Source organism: Squalius cephalus (genome assembly GCF_949319135.1).
Source record: "Squalius cephalus genome assembly, chromosome: 4".
In the NCBI taxonomy this organism is placed as follows: Eukaryota; Metazoa; Chordata; class Actinopteri; order Cypriniformes; family Leuciscidae; genus Squalius; species Squalius cephalus.
This window is the reverse complement of record NC_137125.1, coordinates 52,442,134-52,465,928: the sequence shown is the minus strand read 5'-3', so window position 1 is coordinate 52,465,928 and position 23,795 is coordinate 52,442,134. Positions and strand designations below refer to the sequence as shown.

The window sequence follows — 23,795 nt, the reverse complement described above, 5'->3', positions numbered from 1 at the left end:
TGTCATGTGAGTGACAGGTAAAACACGTCATCACAACACACAGTAAACGCATCATCAGAGAAGATTATTTTGATTAAAGATTATGAGGGCACATGCATAAAAATAATAATGATGTGCACGGATAAAACGCTACAAAATTCCATAGAAAATAAGAAATGTAAATTTTGAAGTAGTAGTAGTAAAAATCTTTATTTAATCTTTACAGCTTCAACCTCACAAACATACAATTTTTTATAAAACAGAAGACATCACAAACCTAATCTAAAATACATTGCTTGACATTTCCTACCATTCATGTGAACTTTCAAATGAGCATTTCACACAAGTATATAAAAAATGACATTTCCGAAAGTACATGTATAGAAGTTGCAGTGTGTTTTCCTCTGAATACTTACCTCGTCTGTCATAGTTTGAACAAACTGGGAAGACAGAGGCACAGAGTTTACACTTTTCAGGGAAATCAACTGATGAATTTGAATGTGCATGCAATTTTCCAGCTGTCCTCCAGGGGGATCCCTTGTCACATCTCAAATTCTTGACCAGTGCACTCTTTGTGAGCATGGGAATTAAGGGTGTTTTTGCTTCCACACAGGTGTCTTACAAATGATGCAGACCAGAATTGCAGCTCTCCAGAGTGCTGTGGAAAGGTATATTACCCCATTAAAGGCATTAAAATTGTCCGTGCATTTAAAAGGTGGTGCATGATTAATAGACATTAGAAAATGTCTCTGCAATTTGTGCACTAAAAAAGAAGTACCAATTTGTCAGATACTTTGTACTAGTATTTTATTTATACATTTCTCTCTCTTTCCATTCTCAGGATCAGAACTAAAATCGTTGACCCATACAATAAGATTGTGGCACGGACGGCCCAGCTTGCCCGCTTACAGGTGTTGTTTTTATCTTTATCTTTACATCTGCTTCTGTCATCCCATATCTCTATCCCTGGATATTCCAAGCAGAAAAATAGATTTGCATTCTGCTGAACCATTATTGCTTCACTGTCCTGCTTTACAAACACTGTGTGCTTTTTTTCCTAAGGCTTGATTTCCATGTTTATTGGCTCAACATCTGAGATAGATACACAGTTCACAGTTGTTTGCAGTCAGGACAGATTCTGTAATACACTCGATATGGGAAGAAAGAAAGAAATGCACACAAACAAAAAGAAAATCATTCTGGAGGAAAAGATGTTTTAGAATATTGATTTGTGATTTATCACATCCACAAAAAAAAACTTTATATACATATATTTTACCCAATAAAAAAAAATTGGTCTTTCAAAATCTTGTAATTAGTATAACATAGTATAGAAATAATCTCGTGTTAGAGGAATATAAAACAAATTTTATTTTGTGCAGTGTTTAATATTTACAATCTTTATGCAGCTCTTTTCCAACCACTTCACATGATTTCATCTTGAGTGAAGCTTCAAGCCTGCAGGGGAAAAAATCAATAAAAGTCAATTTGGGCCCGGAAAGGAAGGGTCTCTATCACACTTTATCAGTCACACACGTGAATACACACATCTAGGTGAACAATGGTGTCCCGCTCGACACATCTTGCAGATTTACGGGGTCTTCAGTCCTGGTTTCGAGTGGCTTTGGGGGATTGTTTGTAAATATGAATGAAATACAGCTGTGGTGATGAAATGATCCCCTTTGCTCTCAAAAACTCTTTCTGCCCCTTTTCTTGTGTGGCTTTAAGAGTAGAAACACATTTGCATATTTGTGTTTGCTCATCAGCATAGCATCATCACAAACTCCATGATGATCCGTCAGTGGTTTGATTATTGTTTGCATGCTGCTGTCGCATACAGGATAACATAACATTTTTTAAACATCTTTTTCAATATCTGTATTGGATTTGGCACATACCTACAAAAAAACCCAAATGAATATTGATTACAGGAGTTATACTATTGTGTACAGGAGTTACACTAATGTTATTGCCCTGAAAAAAAAAAGTTACAGTTTGTTTTTTAATGGGGCAAGTTGTCACAATGGGAACCTGCAGTGTATTGAAATGTATAGAAGAATACATTTGCAATGAAAAACAAGACTGTGTCCAAATTATGTTTGCAAATGGGCGGAAAATTTATGTAAAATTTCCGGAAACTTTCCATAGGAAGTTAAGCTGGGGGAGTTTTGGAAATATTCAAAGTTGGAAACTTAATGGGAGTTATTGGAAATTTGGATAATTTATGCATACTGTATCATATACAAACATAAATATAAACATTTTGTTTTGTCTTAAGCAGACATGCTTGTAAACTAATACAAATTTTAAAAATTACATTTTTGAAGTCAAACAAAAAAGCATGAATGTTGGATAAATTGGACATATTTCCTATGATCCCAATGCATGCATTACTGTTATTATTGCTCATATATTTTTCTAAAAGTAAGATGTGTAACCATTGACTGTCTGATGGCACACATAGATTCAGAAGTGTGGGGCATTGTTCATTTCATGTTGCCTTTGTGTCTGGGTCTATCCTGCCCTTGCCTTTAGCAACAGATTTTAATTTATTTTTATTCCTCATAAGAATAAGACCAGACTTGACGATGGGGACACAGCTGAATTTTTTTCCTGCTTTCCTTTTGAATTTTTCCGTATCTTTACACTATCTGACACTCTGTCACCCCGGGACAAAGCAATCAGTCTCAGACACACACAGGAAAAGATGTACGTACCTTTGGGACAGTTCAGCTGCACCTTTTTACTGAAACACAAAAAGACTGACCTCTCCGAGTCCTTCATTTGCCTGCTGTCTGCCCACTGGCATGATTGTCATACTAACTGAACATGTGGCTTAGTTTCACGTTTTGAGCACAAATGCCCTGGGTTATAAGAGTTTACGCTTTATTTTATAATAGAAGTGTGTGTTGTCTACTAGGGTGTGAATCAAAGGCCTATTCATGCTTGTTTATAGTATGTGTGTGTGTGTGTGTGTGTGTGTGAAATTCATTGACAATGACTGTAATTGACATGCTATTCTAGTCCTAAAAGAATCCTGTGAGATGATGCACATCCTTCTCCTTGATAAAAGACTGAAAGTTATTATTAAAGCATAGTATATTAACTCTTTCCCCCGGCATTGATGGAATTTACCGGCTTTTCATGTTTTCACTGTTATACGGTAGAGTACAGTATTCTCCGGGTCAAAACACAGGTGAAAAAAGAGCAGAAACAAGTTGTAAAATGTTGTAGTCTTTAAGAAAGAACACCATTTCTCAGCTTTTTGTTCAAAATGTTTATTTATTTTTATGAAACTTACTCACATCCAAGTTTTGATTTAAAAAAAATAATGCTTGAAGCTAGAATAAAATGAGTTTTTGTTTAAAACCAGAGGCTTATATATATATATAAATTTGCATGTGCAGATATTCATACAACAAATTTTCTAGGAGCCATGAAATTTTTGTCAAAAACGCTGGTAACTTAAAAAAAAAAAAACGCTGGCAGGGAAAGAGTTAACAGATTTGTTTGAAACAAATTATGCTGTTATCCTACATATGACTGCAATGGTCTTTATATATAGGTCAGGTTCCTCCTTCAATTTAAATCTGTCAGTTTAAGTCTGTCAATCTCTCCCTTAATTTTAAGATTGCCAGATGAAAACCCCTTAACAAGAAACACTATTCATCCTTCATGTCTGTTGCACAAAATGTGTGTAACAAGAGGTATTAATACCATAACAATAATTATTGGTCACTAATACCAGGTTTTCAGGTTTTATTGTACTGTAGGTACAATCTATATCATGGAGACTATGGTTACCATGGTACATTTATGATAGAGGATTTCACTTTATCATAATGTGGGCATCATTATCTCATCATTGATATTTGCTTGTGCTGGTTATGATAGGCCCACAATTCATTATGGTATTTGATGAACACAGGAATGAGATGCCTTATATCATATTTTGTGTGGCAGGTGGCGTGTGACCTGTTGAGAAGGATTATTCGCATCCTGTACCTGAGCAAACGACTGCAGGGGCAACTGCAAGGGGGCAGCAGAGAGATCACGAAAGCTGCCCAGAGCCTCAACGAGCTGGGTGAGTGACCTGTCACGACGAGCGTCTACTTTGCTCATCCCTCCTGTCCTTCACAATGTTTACTCGTGATGGAGCACTCTGTATGAGTGGCAACACTCTACCTATGTTGTCTTTATTGGATTATATCATATACACTCTTAAAAATAAAGGTTCCAAAAGGGGGGTTTCACAGCGATACAATAGAAGAATCACTTTTGGTTTCTCAAAGAACCTTTCAGTGAATCGTTCTTAAAAACAAAAAAATTATTGTTTTTCTTAGTGTGAAGAACATTTAAAAAAATCCAAGAGCCTTTTAGGGGCTTTCGCACCAGGTAGTTAGGAACTCAGGGTAACACTTTATTTTACAGTGTCATTGTTACATATGTTACATTAGGGTTAGGGTTAGTAAGGGTAATTACTGTAGTAATAACAGTAAATTATGCATACTTACATGCAATTAACCCTCAACCAAACCCTAATCCTACCCTAACCCTATAGTAAGTACATGTAGTTACTTAATATTACTCAGTACTTAAATATATAATTACACTGTAACAATGACACCTTAAAATAAAGTGTAACCGGAACTCAGTAATAGGAACTAGCCACTAGGGAAGTCCTTTGTGTTCACACTTGTAGTTCGGTTTGCTTGGTCCGGACCAAACAATAAACATTTGGTCCTGGTCCGCTTAGCGTTCACATTGGCATTTTAACACCGAACATAAAGATACTGAACTTAAAGGCATAGGGATATGTTCACAACCTGATTGGTCGGCTTTTATTCTGTATATTTTACGACGGGACTTACCGAACATCCGAAATTCGCAGAAATTCGTAATCATGTTTCGTTTGGTCCCTTCAAAGTCATGTTGGATTTCCTCCTTAGCACTGAGCTGTTTGAGAAGTGCCTGGACTTCAGCTAAAAGTTTTTCCATGTTCATGGAGTTAGTAAATGATGTATATAAACTGTTTACATGGCTTTTTAAGAATGGTGGGTGTTGGTGTTTCACATGCATTCAGCCAATTAGCATACATTTACGTCACTGGTGGTTCCTGTTGTGCTGGGTTAGATCCTACTCTGAAGTAGGATCTAATTATAGTAGTTAATATAATTAAAATTGTTCCCAGTTCCTGCGGTGTGAACACGCCAAAAAGCGGGTACTTACAGTTATAGGAACTACGAAAACGTTCTTCTGGTGCAAAAGCCCGTGGAATGGAAAGGTTCTATATGCATGTTAAAGGGATAGTTCACTTTGAAATAAAATTTTGGTATGTTTTAGCTTACCTCAAGGGCATCCAAGATGTAGGTGTCTTTTTTTCCACAGTAGTTTCAATTTTGATATTTTTAGGTCAAACCGTTCTTGTCTGTCAGTCATTTAATGCAGTTCTATGGTCACTGTCTCAAAGAGCATGCACAGAGTCCAAATTAAACAATTCCCTATCGTCCAAATTAAACAATTCCCCATCGTAAGTACACATTGATGGCCTAAGACACGAAACGAGCGGTTTGTGTGAGAAAACGAACAGTCTTTATATCGTTTTTTAACTCTTGTACACAGCCACCTCCAAGTGATCTGAGGGCGCTCGCGCATCCTGGTGTGTGACGTGTACGCAGACTGGTGCATAGATATATATACACTAGAATAGATGCCGCCTTAAAGACATTCGTTCCAATGAACTGCCGTAGCCAAGGCAACATCTAGTGTATATATCTATGCACCAGTCTGCGTACAAGTCACACAAACAAGACGGTTTGACCTAAAAATATCAAAATTGAAACTACTGCGGAAAAAAAGACACCTACATCTTGGATGCCCTTGAGGTAAGCTAAAACATACCAAAATTTAATTTCAAAGTGAACTATCCCTTTAAAGGTTCTTCATGGAACCATAGATGCCAATAAAGAAACTTTCTTTTTCTGTAGACATGGCTGTTTTTCATATAGGATTTAGTTCTGTTTTAAGGGCACTACTGGTAATTATTCAAGTGCTATGGCATGCACCAATGTTGTGTAAATGGCTTCAGAACAATCTTGTACTATTTCCAGGTCAGCCCTGTTCTTGTGGCCTAAATGTTTTGATGAATTTGCAATGCTGGTGTGAGGACTGTCTGACCTGTTTTGGAGATATTGCAGGTTGTTTTGTTGAAAACCCCCCTTGATTAATGTCTGACCCGAATAGCGCTTACAAGTGACTTTAGTTTTAATAGTGACCCAAGTACATTATAGTAATCTCATAGAGCTTAAAGTTGACAGGAAATCAAAAATGACCCCATTTACATTTAATACATGTTCCAGGTCATATTGATGACTTCACCTCTCAACCCCTCTTTTGTCATACAAAGAGCACCCCCCCCCCCCCCCCCGTTAAATCCTGTTTCACTAGAAATTTCAGAAGTAAAATGAGTTGAAATGCTGTTTTATGTTGACTTTAAGGGTGTTGAATTGTTTTCGTGTAATTTTAGAACACTGCCATAATTGTTGTCTGGAATTCATGCGGTTGTGAACATTATCTGGAATGTAAAACTTATTTTCGGCTCTAGGTTTAATGGCTGTAATATCAGATTCATATTGACTCATACTCTATTGACCTTTTGTTTGTACATTTGCCTAGATTTCGAAAGGACAGATAAATAGCACAATGCAAATTCAGTGTGCTCTTAGTAAACACATGTCTTCATTATTAAGGCACAGGCCCTGTGGGAAATATTCCAGTGAAGATCAGCAAGGTACTTTTTTTCCCCCGGTTTCTATTTGCATATTCTTTTCAACTGAAGCTAAATCAATGCAGGCGAACAGTAGTTTCCCATTGTGCATACGAAGGGCATGCTGATATTGGCATTTACCCCTTGCATAATATTATGCCGTGGCAAGCAACACAAAGTATTTCTGTCTGTTTCTCTTCTTTACTTATATACATATAAGTTCTGTTCCAAAACTTAGTGAACTGCCTAGCTAGACAGCGTTTTAAACCATCATAGGCCCAATTCCTATGTGAACGCTGGCTGCCTTCAAAGATACCTCATTTTATCTCAATTTCAGGGCATCCTTGCATTTTTTTTTTGTTTTTTTTTTGCAGAAGTCCTAAAATGCACTGTGACAGTGAAGGAATCAGCAACATTATAATGTCAAACTGGATTAGAACCAAATGTGTTTCAACTCTCTTCTCTCTGCTTTTCGTGAGTTAGCTGTATTTTTGAGTTGCTGTCTGTTAGCGTTGCAAATCAACTGGTTATTATGAGATGGCATAAAAGGCAGCAGCTTGTGAAAACATGCCAGCTCTCTAGCTTTTAGTGTAGTCTTATTCTCTTCATGACACAATATGATTCAGTAATATGTTTTCTCCATCCATTTAATTATTTATCATGTCAAAGTGAGTGTCATATTTGGATTCGTCTCACCCAACTAATGGATTACAGAGACATCTTTGCATTAGCATCACTGTCCAGGATGAGACAATTAGAGTCCTTTTTTCGCAGGATGCTCAGCTTTTATGCCTTCCCTCCACCCCCTCAAGATATAACATGAACAGCCAAGGTCTGGTTTGACATCATTATCTGTATGTGCAGCTCTCTGGCATCCAGCGTAGAAAGCTGTCTAACAAATCTCCCATTAGGCAACCTGTTTAAAAACATTTTTTCAAAAACAGATTTTTGTCTATAGGTTTTGATAGAATGTTTTATGGTACATGTCAGATTACAGTCATCTTTTTTTCCAATTACAGCAGGATGCAGTCCTGAAACAGTAGAAGCAATTAAACTGCTTTCTTTTGATTGGAAGTCTGTCGCGGTCTAGGGCACGCTGTCCTCAGATGGTGTTACAAGAAATCCGATGAGGTGCAGTTGGACAGTGATTGGTTTCGAGCTTGAGAGTTTATAAAACTGCTGATAGCATCATGCTATTGGATTGTAAACAAGACGATCAGTAAATGATAATGGACCCTTAAAGGTTTAATTGACAAATCGCTTTCCTGTTTACCATGCGACATGACTGTGTAAGACGTTAGCTGAGACATCATTGTGTTCCAGTGTAGGGTTGTTCGGATGTACAGCATATATCATGCAATAGGATAAACGTGTTAAGGGTAGAGACCTATACTGTGATGTATATCCTGATACACCCCAGGCCAATACCCTAGTGACCAATATGGCATGAATTCCAAAATTTCATATTACTCTTTAATTTTGCAGGCCATTGGTTGTTTTCTGATTGTGTCCACAAAACAAATGTCTGAATCACCCTTGAATTATAGTGGTCCTAACAGAATAATGACAGCACACTTAGTAACATGATTTATGAATCCTTTCCCAGCTATGTAAGGGAGGGATAGACAGCCAGATGGATTGATGAACAGTTGAAGGAGACCTCGAAATGGCTTAAGGGGAGGATTGACTATAGGCTAGGGCAATGGAGGAAGGTGAGGGTGTTTTGATTGCCGGAAGGCGTGTGTGTGACTGCTGTCAGCCGCAATGAGATGATTGGAGTGGGATGAATGAAAGAATGAAGCATTTATATAGAGCTTTTGTTATGTACTACTTTGCACCCAAAGCACTTTACAATCTTCAAATGAGATCACATGGGCAAACTGATGGAATGATGCTGTTGAGGAGGGGAGAAAATAATCTTTACAATCATCACATGGGATCACAAACTGAAGGAATGATGCTGTTGAGGAGAGGAAATCAAAGTCAGAAAAATGTCAAGATCTGTGTCAGAAGAATGTGTGCTGCAGTCTGTTATGGAGACAATTATATTTCTACATGTGAGTAAATGTACTTGCGTGAGCCACCTTGTTACCTTATATTTTGAAATAATAATTTAGATTAAGTAATACAAGGGAATTGATTCTGTGTGTTCCTTTTTTTTACGTTATCTGAACTGCACCTGTCTGTCAAATGGAGATGGAGTGTCAATCACACGACTTCGGACTCAGTGACTCCCTCCTTTGGGAATATATGAGTGGCATGTGAATGTCACGATCAGTGTAGCGAGGTAAGAGGAATAGATTGGGTGAATGAAAGCAGACAGTGGAGAGGTAAGGATGCTCCAATTAGACAGATTTTAAAGACAAAGAGGTGAAACAATCCTCTTTGTAGTTTGATTAAAGGCTGTGGCTATAGAGGCAAACAGGGAGAAATTTGACTCTTGAATGCTGCTCAAAGTTTAGTTTGTGTTATGTAAAACAAAACAAAAAAGCTAATCAAGTTACTGGGGTCTAAATCAAGATACATGTAATAATAGCAAAACCAGGCAGTTCAATATTCTTAACCTCTTTTTATTGGCATTAACAATGAAACAGTACTTTGCATTAGTGCTAATGTGACTTTGGATGTTTTCAGGCCCTGAACATGGCAGAGCCGTTCCAGTTTTGGCAGCCCTTCTTACTGGCAGGGGCCAGTACTCATTTTTTTTTTTTTTTTTTCACATGCGCCTCAGAAATGTTGTTTACAGCTAAAACAATAAAGCCTTCATTCATGAGAAACCCCAAATCATAGGTCAACTCATCATAGGGCAACAGCTCCACAGGCCTCTGTATGATCTGTTGCATATGATGATACAATTGCCTTAAAGGGCTCTTAAAAGATTGAGTCCTTTGGAGATGTCTGGGAGGGCACTTAAGCTAAAAGTTAACATTTTACAATTGATTTTAAAGCACAGGGCCCCAAGATAGCTGGGTCTTGGGTACAGCGGTTTGGACACATTTGACACTACAGTAACTCAGTGTTTTGAGAGACCTGTAACACCATTAAATACATGCATCAATCATGTACTTCTTCAACTCCCACTTGCTCTTGTTTCAGCATAGTGTGTGAGCTCTAAATATGGATCAGCTACCTTGGCTTTCTGAACTGTAATCTAGATAAACTCTAGAACATATGATTGTAGAACAGTCACTTGATGATATAAGCTGAACCTTAGTAGTTTAGTTCCTAACACTGCAGTAATTAGTAATGAACTGTTAGATGGGTTTTCAATCAAGTTTAAAGCCTATCCAACTGAGCTGCTCTTTGGGTAACTGCCAGTATCTGTGCATATAATTGTTTTGCATTTTGCGCCGGTGCTGAAAAAGGAAGTGAAAGATTTAGTGCATAAAAATCTTTAAGTGCTTGAAAAAGCTGTTTCATTTGATAAAGTAAATTCAATCAGGAATTAGGGGCTCTATGATTATGAGTCATATGTAGCCTCATTGACTCCCTTGAGATATTGTCGCCTCTATTTACTGGTTATGTGACGTCAAAAGTTTGTATTAGTCTCAGCACTGCTAGATTACACCATAAGCAAGATATCATCCAATACTAGCACCTATTACTGAATTCGAGCATTTCAACCAAATTGGGAATTGACCTGCATCTCAGAACTGCATTTTGCTTAATTTTCAGTGTGCAATGGTATGACTTTGCCCCTAACACAGATCAATGTGTGACCTTTCATTGCTGCAGTGCAAGGGGTGATTATTTTTCCTAGTCTGCCAAAAGATACATTTATCACCCTCTAATCAGTTTAACCTATAATCAAACACCATCAGCTCAATGGGTCTCATAAGGTCAAGTATTTAAAGTCAACACCTTTTCATTGACATTCCCCAACCACTTCATGCCCCAGCAGCTTTATTGGACAATATGCTGTGTACCACCTTCCTCATCCCTATAAAAAGATGTGGATTGTATGCCAACTGGCCGTGCGGGTGATTTTGAAAGGAAGCAGACCTTGCTTTGAAAGTACACCCTGTGACTTGTTGACCCGAGTAATATAGCTATCTTGTTAATTGTATTGCAGGGTAAAGGGCAGATAGATATCCACTTAATGAAACCCATAGTTTGAATTCTTAAAAGTGTTTGACTTATATTTTCCACAAGTAAAAATTGGGGTTGCTGAAGCTGAAGGAGAACAGACATAAAATCTCTTTCTCTACAGAGTGAAAAAGTGTTTACTCCTGAAGTGTGGCCTAGTGTTATCACAAAGCAATTGCGTAAGGTTCATCATGAAAAAATCTCTTCAGTTGTTTTTTGGGGTATTTAATGCAAATGAACAAACCCAGGAGCATCAGTTTCTACTTCTTTACATTTATGGTTTATACTTGGGTATGAATGTACAATCTCTAGGACCACTTCAATAAAGCACATGCAGTATTTACACTACCATCTATGACATCTACAATAGTCACCATTACAATAAATAAGAATAAATTATTCCTCTTGAGGTACTGTACAATTAATACACTTAAGTTCATTACTGCTTTGGATTAGTGGTTTCCCTTTTTAATGAATCTTTACCTGATGATGATATTTTCCTAAAATTGGCCCAGTAGCTCATTCCACATCCTCTGATGAGAGGCATTTTTGCCTGACCTCTGTCTCCTCGAAAGTCACCTTTTTGTTCCTTTTTGGGTCAATCCATGAGTTGTGGATGACCACATTATTAGGCATGGGGTCAGCCTCTACAACTGACACAACACGCTTCTTCATTTTACTCTTTAGAACCTTTTGAAATTTCTGCCGAGTGAAGGCATAGAGCAACGGGTGAAAAATGGTGGTTCCATAAGCCATTACCAGGAAGCCCAGTCTGAGACGCACAGTGAAGTTGCTCGGCCCTGCACTCAGGATAACCGTGTTGAGCACGGTGATGGGTGTCCAGCAAAGAAGGAAGGTGGAGATGATAAGAAGTGACATGCGAAAAACCCTCTTTTGCCGCTCACGGCGTTCCCTGTGCCGTTTGACTGCCCTACGGAGGGCTATGATCACAGACACAGAGGTACGCATACCCAGTGGTGGATTCCTGCCTGCACTGCTCTGCGAGGCATCGGTGGACTCTGGCTGAGTGGAAGTCATGGACATGGTCTTTTTCTTTCTTGGTTTCTTCTTGGGCGCTGAATGGAAACGTGTGCCAATACGGATGTTGAGTGCCTGCAGAATCTTGTAGTAAGTAACCAGCATGACCACAGCAGTGAAGAAGAAGATTGGAATCTGTGCCAGCAGGTGATAATAGAGTCCCAGTTCACAGTAGTAATGGTTTGAAGGTTCTTCCCCCTCTGTCTGATTCCTTTCGTTACCTGCTTGGCTAAAGAAACCCTCTTCTATAAAGGGCACTAGAAAGCTGAGGAATGATAGAGCCCAAATGGACCCTAATAGAGCCACTGCACGTCCCATTGTTAGTACTCGATTTGCAGGCCGAACTGAGATATCATAGCGGTCTAGTGTGATGGCCAGGACATTGGCAGCAGTAGCGACGCTAGCAAAGGACACGCAAGCCTCGTGGAAGCAGCAGAGGAGTGCATTATTTCCCTCCAGTGGTAATAGCACCACCACAATCGTAAGTGGGATGCAACCCACACACACTAGAACGTCCAGCACATGAAGGTTCATGGTTACAATGTTGCTGACAGAACTCACCAGGTTTGACTTCATACAATAGAGAGCCAGAACAGTCAGGTTGCTACTGAGACCCAGCACAATCTCCAACATGAGGAAACCTGTTAGAGACACCTGGAAGCTGACAGGGTAAGGAGTGTCCAGGTCCATTTCGGAGTCAAGAGATTCAACGTTATCGAGGACAGTGAAGTTGCTCATGATGGCCTGGAATCCCAGCACAGGAGGGGTATGCATTCTCCTACACATGCAAAAAAATTAAAGTGGCTGTTTTAACATGTCTGCTGGGTCAATTTATTGTTAACACAGCAGGCTATTACCAGAAATTAGCTGTTGTTTAGATGCTACAGGTTTGTCTGAGAAGCATTTCTATGGCATGCTACTGAGTGTTTACGCCAAAACTGTTTAGCTGTTTAGTACAACTTACCCAAAATCTTGCTGTCAACTAACAAGATTGTAAATGTACCATAATTAAAAAAGAACCTAAAAAGGATGAGACATTTATATGCAATACATTTATATGCAAAACACTAACGAAACTCACCCCTCCCTTGTGTTCACTGTTCTTGTTAGGAGCTTGTGTAGCAAATGCAACCAAAGCGCTGATGTGTTGGCAGGATGTCATAGACGCCAACCATACTCCAACGCCTCTTTTATCTCGGCAGTGTCCTTTGCTCCTTCAACGCCATTCTGTTATGTGCCTGCTCCGTTGTGGGCTTGCTTTTTTTTTAGTTTTTCTGAAAGAAGTGATTTAAAATGACCTAAGATTTAACAAGTGCTTCAGCAAAGGCTGTCATCAGCCCCAGCATGGCACTGACTGAACAAGTGATAACACCCCGGTTTCCTCAAACACCTCTCTGTAGGGTTGATTAAACGCAGTCCAAACGGCTCATACCTCATTCCCTCGCATCCTCAGATTTCTGTGGGAGGATGTGGGAGATGGAAACACACTCTGCTCTTCCTTTTTTTCAGAGCGTGGGAAGGGTTTGTGCATTGTAATATCCACGTGGTTTTGACATGAAAGCTGTGTTGTATTCAGGCTTGTCTTTAGCCTTTTGTCCTTTGTATTGGCCAAACAGATCTTGCAGAATTGATCAGGGACAGCACCATGTCCCATCCTCAGTGATTATTCCAAGACTTTGTGAACCACAAGCAGAAATGCATCTCCTTCAGTGTTGACACGTTAGGACTAGCATTCTCTCGTCACCATATAATAAAAGTTGCAGCGTCTCCCTGCAGAGTCCACGGCCCCTTGTATTCCACCTGAGTAAATCACTCCCCCACTTGCTGTGCCACAGTACAGCTCCAGGAGACCAGTCAGGTAGACAGCGGTACACAGTAATCACAACAAGGTCACAGGTTTCCAGAGGGAAGGAGGTAGTCAAGCCGGTGCACTGTGTGGCATATATATTTACCCTCTCTTTTTCACAGTGTTCATGTGGGACACCAGAACAGGAGCTCCATCCTCAGTAGTTTTACTCTCTGGCTGCTGATAGGTGCAAAAAAAAAGTAAGAGTTAGAATTACTTTGTTGTCTTTCTACCAGAGTCATGACCTTGAAAATCTCTACAGGATAGTGGCATCTCTTTAGCATTCATAAAAGCCATTTTACTGTAACTCTTGTTCGATTATAAAACGTGCATTTTATTTGTCCATAAATGTAATGGAGAGACCTTGCAGAGATTGTGCACCACAGTCAGTCAAATTTTTATGTCTTTGATGGTGTCTCTGGTGTAATTATTTGGCCGAAAAGCTTTATACCCAATAGAAACTCATTAAACAGTGACTGTGAGTGGTTGTTTGCAGAGCAAGTTGCAGTACTCCCACACCATACTTCCGAGGGCTATACTCCATATATCATACATCTCCAAGCATCTCTCACTCTTTTCATCTCCAAGCATCTCTCTCGGGTTTTTTTTTTTTTTTTTATAGCTAGAAGGTAGCTTTCAGCACTAGACAGAAGCAGTAATGGCGACAAGAGCGCTCACATCATCTTCCCCTTAAGAGGATAATGGGTTGGATGGGTTTCGATTGCTCAGTTTTGCTCTTTCCACATACATTAATTGAGTTAAATGTGTCAGTTACTGTGTTGGCCACTGGAGGAACCACATAAAATACAGCATGTATCTTTTTTCCACAGTGTCAAAGCTGTTTTTTCTAAAAAAAAATAATCTTTCTGTCCACAGTATAGAAGCCAACTGCTCTGAATTTAAAGCATGCTGTCACGTAAATTTGCTCATGTTTGGTATTAACCCTGTACAGTATTTCCTGTATTTTAAAAAGTAAAAGTTGTCAGCTTTAAACAGATCTCTAAAGTTATCGCTTGTATGAAATAGCATGCATTCCCCTTAGCAGATGCTCTAGTTGTGAGAGTACAGAAACCTGAAGCTTTTTACCTCTAGTTGCTGCCATAAGAGCGAGTGACCTGGTAGCCCATATATTTCCCAGTTTGAGTAGAGCCATGCTAGGACGAGTGATAAAGGACATGCTTGTCTGAAGGGATGAGTCTGCCTGTCTTCCTCTATCTGCCTTTCTCTAAGCACTCCTGCGCCTGTCAAAGGGGGGCAGGGAAGTCAGATGTTGTAGGATGTAGTGTCATGCATCTTGCTTGGAGATCTGCTCCTCTCCTCCTCCCTTGTTCCTTCCCTCTCAGTCTTTCTCTCTCTTACCATCCCTACACTCAGCGCTTTCAAAATGCCCTACCTACTCATTTCTCTCCTCCTCCTCTTCTCGCTCTCTCTCTCTCTCTCTTCCCTCCTACCTCCCCTCTTCGCTCTCGCTTTCCCTCCCCCTTCCTCTGCTGTGGTTTATAACACTTATCTGGTTCCCGATTGGTCTCGTGTAATAGTTGTAACCCTTTCTTTTCCTGTTGCTCAAATAGGGCTTACACCAACAGGTGAATTTCCCTCTCTTTATTGACATTGACAAAAATACTGTCTAACTTCCTTACTTTTTATTTTTGTTCCTAAATCGCTCATACATCCACAGTTTTGGAGTGAGTAAATAAGCAAAGGATATAAAACATTTTAAAATAGCCCTCAGCAAGGATAAGTGAGTTTGCTTGCAAAGCAAGGGCGCCATTTGAGTCTTCATAATGCAAACATGACAAACCTCACATGAAGCGTGATTTAGGTTCAGTCTTTTTTGCTGTACGTGTGTGGGCGTGTTGGTGCACACTGATGTGAAGAGAAGGAATGGGCTAATTATGGAACATCATTTTCTCACCAAATTAAAAACTGTTATTGTAAATCTCAAAAATATCACAAAAAAAGCCTTGGTATTCAAATGACCAAGCTGAACATACCCGTAAATATTCAAGGTGGGCATTAATATTTAAACTTTTTATTCAGACCCTTTCCCAAGACAGTTCTCGGTAGATACCCAAGCGAGAGAGAGAATGTGTGTTCATATTTTTTATTTTAGACAGGTCCTTGAGCTAATGCCCCAAAGCGTTATTTCCCTCGATTTCAAAAGCTGATGTCTCATTTGGCATTTGTAGTGTCTGTCAGTAATGACCACTCTCTTTGTCGTTATCTCTCTCTTGTTGTATAAACTGCCCTATTGAGTGTGTTTGTGTGATTCTAGCTTGATAATGCTGCTGTGACTGATGCTCATTGAGTGGAAGCAGAACTCCAGAAGCCCTGGATGAATTAACTTGTGCTTAGCAACCGCAGGTTCCAGGAGCGGAAGGTAAGACGCCAGGTGCCAGCTCACTGGAAGAGGCATGAGGGATGGATAGTTGTGTAAAATCTACGCCTCTGAAGCAACCTCTTAGAAGCGAGCGTGCCCACTTGGTCTCTGGCACGACCCTCTGGGATTCTGCCTTGCAGTTTGCCGCTTCTCATCTGGCCGAATCCCTTCCATATATTTGGGGTCTTTTTTAAAATGGTTATTACATTTTTGTCCTCAAATTGTATACATTTAAAGCAAAAGCCATTTATTAATTAATGGTTTTAATATTTTCTATCAACTTATGAGGATAGTTCGCCTTTAAATAAAAATTGTGTCATCAGTTACTCAACCTTGTCCTTCCAAACCTGACTTTCTTTTTCATTCAGAACACAAAGAAAGATATTTTGTTTTTGTCCATGCTGTGAAAGTCGGGTTTGGAACAGCATTAGTGTGAGTAATTTTATTTTTTGGGTGAACTATCAATTAATTAAAGAATTCAATCAGTGTGAGCTGTGGGCCGTACCTCTTTTTCTGGCTCAGTTTTAAACCCCATCCCTCTCTATCCTCTCTGGCACTGTTACATCTCATCCAGAGCCATGTGTCAGGTAGGACAGGTCGGAAAACTTTATCTGAATGTGGTTTGCTGTCCCTAGGCAGTTCTCCAGTATCTGTTATTACATTCAAGATATGCTGTTCCTTTTTTATTGGTACATGTTGTTAACTTTAACAAATACATTTGACCAGAAGCTTAAAGGAAACGGCCACCTAAAACCGAAGCCAAACAGGAAATTCTGGTTGGCCTGTAGTGTTATATTTTGTTGGCTCAATACTCCTCTGAGACTCGGGAGCTGTTCTTGGTCACATTCCCAGTGTCTCCAAGGGCTCTTTTGCATGTGGACTTGAGACTGACCGAATGCAGATGACAGACCCAGTGGTCAAAGTCGCCTCTGGCAGTCCACAGTCCCCGAAGACCTCCAGCTGTTCTGTCATGGCCGAGCGTGATAAATGCACATCTGTTGAACTGGGTCTAAGTGGAACTAAACAAGTTTACCACTGCACTTCAGCGAGATGAATTTTGGGCACATGACTGAAATGATTTTGGAGCATGCAAAGGCTTAGAAAGCAAATGCAAGGAAATTTTAGATGCTTTTACGGCAAATATATTTTGTATAACCATCTGTATCAATTCCATTGGTTGTAAGAGTGCTTGAACATCAGTTCATCAAGCACTCTTACAACCAATGGAATTGATATAAATGGTTATACAAAATATAGTGCAATCTCAGAGTTGTGTTTTTCGGTGCTCGTTATCAGAGCAATTATAAACAATACTAGTGGTGGCTAGATGATTTTTTTTTATAGACCACTTCAAATGCAGTGGAAGAGACTGTGGGAAATGAGATTGTGCTGTATTTAGCAGATTTCAGAGGCTTTAGTTGTATAAACAGTGTCAATCCCCTCAGCCTCAGCGGGGCCAACACGTCATCCTGTGACGCAAGGTTACAGTGTTAATGTGAGTCTGGATCCCCCACATCGTGTTTTCATGGCAGCAGATTAGCAGGGACACCCTGACTGTGAACTTCTGCTTACTGCGTATGTTGGTTCAGCTTTGCGTAGCCATCCCATAGGGATTCTGTTCAATCCCAACAAAGCATTCCGAGTTCGTTCACTTCCTGCCACAGTCCACAGGGCTGTGTTGTTACGTGTTTTGTTGGCCCGGGGGAGGGGAGGCATGGGAAAACGGCATCCCTTATGCACAGGGTGACCTTCAAAAAGCTCTATCACCTCCCTGATAATCTGATCTGATTCAAGGACAGAATCACTTTGATTTGTGATTATGTAACATGCTAATGCAACAAATATTACTGATCTTTAGTTATTGGTTAATGCTGAAAGGGAAGATATTTGACATGTTTTTTTTGTTGCTATAAGCACTACACATAGACACACAGGCAACATAATTCATATGTTTGTTGAAACTAAATCAAAATCGCACACTTCTTTCTGAAAGCCTGTATCCTAATACTTTTTTGCAATTTAAGGATCTTTCCCCAAGTGCTTCTTCTGTAAGAAGCTCATTTTCAACCTTACCTGGGTTTAATCTTCAGACAACACCACACAAAATGACGTGCAGAGTAAAAAATAGATATTCCCTATTTTACTTGTGCAATAAATGTGAAATTGTAGTGGGAAATATTGATGCTATGGTAATATAGTGGTATCCCCATAATATTAAATAAAATAAAAATGGAAAGTTTAACAATATGTAGTCTAATAAAGCATTAAAGATAGTTATATTTTAACAGAATATCTTCTCCATTTTTCTTTTCTAGGTCCAAACCACATTTACAGTATCATTAGTGTTAGTGGCACTATGAACGGTAGTTACGTACGTAGTTATGAACTTATTGAAGTATAGAATGTGTTATTGAAGCATAGAAGGATATATTGAATGCCTGTCTGAAAGAGCCCAGCTTATTTTTCCAGTTGGTCAAATTGATGCGCGAGGACAATGCCTGAACTTTGGATGTGATTTCAGTGATTCTATCAAGAAGCTGCTGGAGCGATTTATTCACTGGCTTGTCACTTCTGACCAGCTGAATTGTTTGTGTTTCCCTCACCCGTCAAGTATCACAGCAATGAAGTGTCCAGGTGAAAGGAGACATTGGGTCAGGTGGGAGAATAAGAAGTCATTTGACAGAGAAAAGATTCAAGCTTGCTTTCAGGCTAAGTAACGTGCTATGGTGCGCTCCCGTCCCCTGGCACATGATTTTAGCATGATTCCAGAAATCTCTGTAGGCTGTTCTTATGACCATTGTTTGTCATGCGCCACTGTGCAGGTCGTGGAGTATTGGCCATTTGATCAAAGTCTGTTTTGAAAATGGTTTCCTCCACTGCCGTCGGGGTGTGATACATGATGATGTCTTAAAATGCGATCATTTTCTTTCATTAGTCAATGTTTGATGTTCTTTTAGTTTGATTATCCAGATGTTTTGGCACTGCAAATGTTTTCTTTTGTATTTTTATTTTGTCTTTTGGTGATGAGTTTTTAAATTCAAGTGATTTTGAACCTAGTATTGCGTTTTCATTTGACATTTGAGATGACTCAATCTACACTAACAGCAATTACTTTTTTTTCACTTTTGTTTTAATCTCAAACAAATTGAGTGCCCCGCTTTGCAGGAATCACCTCCTCAGACAGACACCATATTGAATTTCCACTGATGTTCCTTATTTTGCTCTGCTTTTTTTCCGCTGTAATAGGGAAAAAATTGCGTTTCCAAGGTCACAGTTAGAATCGTTTTACACTATATTGCATGCTGCACCTTCTCTCTGTGGAGTGGCTGTTGTGCTTCATTCCAGATAAATGCAGGTAATAACTGTGATTGATGCTGAGCCAATGGATCTCTAGTGCTTCTACAAAAAAGAAAGACCTGTGAAGAGCCAGCACACTGTCACACGAGCGTCTTTTTCTGCAAAAGCTGACTTTTTCTTTTCCGAAACTACAAGAACTGTCAAGGGTCAAGATCTGTTATTGAACAAGCATCTATGCCCTTCCCCCTGACCTGCCCTCTGACATTCATGACCCCAGCATGATTAGATTTTGGGAGAGAGGAGCGTTGTCTGTGCTCAAAATGTAATACTAATGTATTCCTACTGCACAGTGCACCATATGTACTGTAGTCCTTGTGTGTTCAAAGGGATACTCCATCCCCCAAAAAATATTCTCTAATTTTTTTTACTGACCCTCATGCCATCTCAAATGTATGACTTCCTTTCTTCAGATTAACACAAACAACGATGGGTGTGAGAAAAAAATACTGAAGCTTCTTAAGCGAGAAGTGAAGCGGAAAAAAAATGGACGGCACATCTTGCGCAAGCTTAACAACACATTTACATCGCACTTCACATCACAACGTAGTGCTTTACAACGCTCTCATGAACTTGTGTATGACAGTTGTCCAGGAATGATTGTTTCTATTTAAAGTTTGAAATATTAGTATTTTTCTTACATGCACCTATTGTTTCACTTCAGAAGAAATTGATTGAGGTCATATAGATTACTGTTTTGTTCATTTTGTGTGGTTTTTGAAGTGTCAGATTTGGGGGTCTAATACACTTGCATTATATAGTCTCACAGAAATGATTAATCTTTGTGTTCATCTGAAGAAATTGAGTCTAATACATCTGGGATGGTAAATGATGGGAGCAAGTGATGTCCAGTTACTGTTATCTCAGAAATAAATATTGGGTTATTTTGCACCCATTATTGTGTAAAAACGACTTTAAGCGTACACGTGTAAAGGCCGGGACACACCAAGATGCCGGTCGGCCGTCGGGCGATGTCAGGCCATTTTTGAGCATCGGTCAGCTTAGGTTTTCCGATGTGTTGTTTGATGCAGTCAGATTTTTCTGGGCCGATTCAGCATGTTGAATTTGCGTCGGTGAGAGAGAACTCTGATTGGCTGTTCAGTTTAGCGAACGAGTTAGTGTGCGAGAATAAAAGCAAAAGTGATGAAAGCAATCAAAGAAGTCAAGACGGTACAGACAGAAGGCTGTTAAAATTTTACGTCATCTTAAGACTTACCTGCACAAATATTTTCATAATAACATAAGCCGACTGTAATAAATAAAGTGATCAGCATTATAGGTATTCAAGTACTGTTTATGGTTTGTATATCTGCAGTCCTAGTTTTGGTTTCTCTTTTTGAATGATGAAAATAGACTATTATTGATACCTGCTAATATAGACAGATATTTACTTACACGCAGGCGCAGCTTAATTTGTTCAAGTGCAGCTTTTTGGCCGAGACACAGTCAACGAGAGGCTAAAACACAGTCGTCTTTGACATCAGCTTGGTATGTTGCAGGCTTAATTATGAGTAGTAGATTACAGAGTAGAGTGATTTCCCATTTTGAAGAATGCAGCGTGTACATTAGCCTGGGTCTCCCCATGCTGCCTTGCGCGCAGCGCGATTTTATTCACACTGCTAGGCAGCCTGGACACCATGGACCAGATTTTCCCCTCAAAAAGGGAACCAATCACAGAACGGGGAGGGAGCAGCAAGACGATGACGACGTCTATGCGACACACCGAAGCAGTTTGTTTATATCTATGGATCCAACATGGCATCAGACGCGAAGTTACCTTTCGATGCAGCCTTAGATAGTGTTCCAAGTAGTTTAGAACGCAAGTTTATTTCGTCTTCTTCCTCGTCGAATTTCTGTCGCTCTACATACGTCATCTGGTATGATTGAAACGATTGGCTATGAGCTACGTACAGGCGCATTTGATAGACATTCGTAGCGCCCAATAAACGGCTCTGGGCATTCGTAAACCACGCCTCAAATACGAGAAAATGAACATGTGGTTCCCAGACCACGTCTCAATGAGAAGAGGTCTGACGTTAGCCAGGCTATGTGTACATGCTATATTTAATTAAATCTCATCCTGTTGCTGTTTTATAACCACAAAAGGCCCCGTTGCATTTTTAATTAATTTAATTGTGCAGTCCTAGTAGCATGCCATTCTGAACATAGCCCGAGTTACAGAATCATCATGTCATGTTAAATCCCTGCATCCATTTGTCCTTTTAAAACCAGCATGCAACAGTTTCAGCTCTAGTTATCAAAGTGCAATTATAGAACGCTAATTGAGAGTCCCCCTACAGTATTGTGGTTTTCTTCTTGGACAATGTAATCATTGTTGTGCTCTGGCAGAGTGAAGCAGGAGAGGGTGAAAATGAGGTGAAATGAAACTGCGCTGCGACACAGAGACTTCTGGCAGGGATCGTTGATTTTAGTCTGGCTTTGGGCCTACCTATACGAACAGGAGCCAAAGACTCCCCCTGCTTTCCTGCGTAGAAGCCACCTGTTTCACACAGCTCTCCAGATTTTAAACCACAAACTCAAGGTCACTTCGAAGCATCTGGGTGTTACAGTATGGAGTCATTTCCTCAGCAAGATATCTGACCTCTTCTAATGAGACAGCTCTGGGTTCTTTATGATATCTTTGTTAGCAGTCTGCAAATTGAGTCACAGAGTCATCAGATGGTGTGTGTGCCCTCAGAAGGCGCTAATGAGTGGATCTATGTAGTGACATTGTTCTGCTTGGTGCCACTGTATCCGTATCAGTCAGCCTCTCTGACTCATGGGCTGTCTGTTCAGAGGCCTGTTCAGTATGGCACCCTGTGTTTAGAGATGCTGTTTCTTTCCCTTCTCATTTACTTGCAAGAATCTTCTACTCTTTAAAGTTCACAGTGTGGATGCTCTTGTGGATATGCTTCTTGCATAAAACAATTGTGTATTTATTAGAGATGTGCACTACTGCAATTTTAAAATGTACTTCTCTGAATGGTTAATTGACCTGTATGGATTTTTTTTTCTTTTCTGTGCAGCACAAATGATGGTGTTTTGAAGTGTGTTTTTGTCCATTCAATGGGGTCCAATGTTGATTGTGAACTACCCCTTTAAAGAAGCTCTATTATAAACTCTTAGAAGAAAAGGTTCTTTATAGAAGAAAGTCAGGCGCTTCATATATAGAACATTTAAGGGTTCCAATCATGGGATAATTTTATGGATTTAGATATGAAGAGTTCAGATGCAAAAGCCTCTAAGTGCCATCTAAAATTTTCATCAAGCTCATATATTTAAGTTCAGTAATTTCACTTAAATGGCAATGAAGATTACCTATTAATTGTCATTTAAGGGAAATTACTGAACTTAAATATACAAGCTTGATAAAAATGATCATTCTAGAAGAAAATTTCAGATGGCATTTAGAGGCTTTTGCATCTGAACTCTTCATATAATAATTTTGTTTTAAGTTATTTTTAATTGCATTAAACATCTCGTAAACATACTTTTTCACTTGAACGGTTGTGAATAACGGCTGGTCTCCCGTGTGGAATATTTTTTTAGGTGTATCTGGTTCATTAAGCCTCCTCCAACTGTATCCCACATTATCCTAGTTGCTAGCCCTAGTTGATGTACTCATTCCAGAGCATGCTGGCATCTAAATAAATGCTTTGCTCTTTTCGATGAGTTTAATCAGCCCTAAGTAGGAAACTGCCAACATTAACACAGTTTGAGTGCTTTCTGAAGCCTTTCTCATCTCTTCCAACAGTTTTGATATATTTCACGCTAAAAAAACGAAATCAAGCATAATTTCCACAGTCTGCTGTGATGATGGTTCGGGTAGCTTCCAGACACCCTGCTTAGTGCAGACAATTGTGAATAAGACGGTTTGCATGCTAACGGGTTCCTAGGGGTGTGGAAACATGCTCATCCTCCATGTGACACGTTCCTGTTATCAATCACATAAACATATGGCTGTCCATGTTTATGAAAAAAAAAAAAAAAAAGGTCCTATAAAACATTTGCCTGTACAATAAAATGTAATTATTTTAGTTTTAGTTGATTCACCTTATTTTAACAACTAAAAAATGCTTTGAAAAAATAATAGTGACAGTATTTTTTTTCCCATTCCTTTCAGATTACCTGTCCCAAGGTGTTGATCTGTCAGGTATTGATGTCATAGAAAATGACCTGCTGTTCATCAGTCGAGCTCGTCTGGAGGTGGAGAACCAAGCCAAACGATTGCTGGAACAGGGCATGGAAATTCAGGTAAAAATATCACAATGTCTTTGAGAAACAAAGTACAAAATGTGCCCATACTTAACTGGAGTTTTTTAATGACACTGAAAATGCAATGTAGT

The 23,795-nt window shown here is 39.4% G+C and overlaps 2 protein-coding genes across 5 annotated transcripts in view; one reads left to right on the top strand and one right to left on the bottom strand.

Annotated features, from left to right (window-relative positions):
- The window catches only part of cog5 (component of oligomeric golgi complex 5), a 77,032-nt gene that overhangs the window by 911 nt on the left and 52,326 nt on the right, over nt 1–23,795 (top strand). The window contains exons 4-7 of the mRNA XM_079870024.1: nt 593–647; nt 821–890; nt 3,943–4,063; nt 23,573–23,703. Of these exons, the coding sequence (XP_079726150.1) occupies nt 593–647; nt 821–890; nt 3,943–4,063; nt 23,573–23,703 (377 nt within the window). The remainder of the gene's footprint in view (nt 1–592; nt 648–820; nt 891–3,942; nt 4,064–23,572; nt 23,704–23,795) is intronic.
- gpr22a (G protein-coupled receptor 22a) lies at nt 172–15,134 on the bottom strand. Of its 4 annotated transcripts, none has more exons than XM_079870043.1 (4): nt 14,802–15,134; nt 12,951–13,895; nt 11,315–12,647; nt 172–1,437 (listed from the first exon to the last, which is right to left on the bottom strand). In XM_079870043.1, exon 3 carries the CDS (start codon nt 12,641–12,643, stop codon nt 11,351–11,353), a length of 1,293 nt encoding a protein of 430 aa, XP_079726169.1. In that variant the 5' UTR covers nt 12,644–12,647; nt 12,951–13,895; nt 14,802–15,134; the 3' UTR covers nt 172–1,437; nt 11,315–11,350. The 4 variants fall into 4 exon arrangements, with proteins under 4 accessions (XP_079726169.1, XP_079726170.1, XP_079726171.1 ...); XM_079870044.1 differs by lacking the exon at nt 172–1,437 and having other exon boundaries at nt 9,303–12,647; nt 12,951–13,143; nt 13,302–13,895; XM_079870045.1 differs by lacking the exon at nt 172–1,437 and having other exon boundaries at nt 9,303–12,647; nt 12,951–13,143; nt 13,302–13,892.

Excerpts from the sequence above, each read along its gene's own strand:
- gpr22a (XM_079870043.1), bottom strand. The coding sequence starts at position 12,643 with ATGCATACCCCTCCTGTGCTGGGATTCCAGGCCATCATGAGCAACTTC.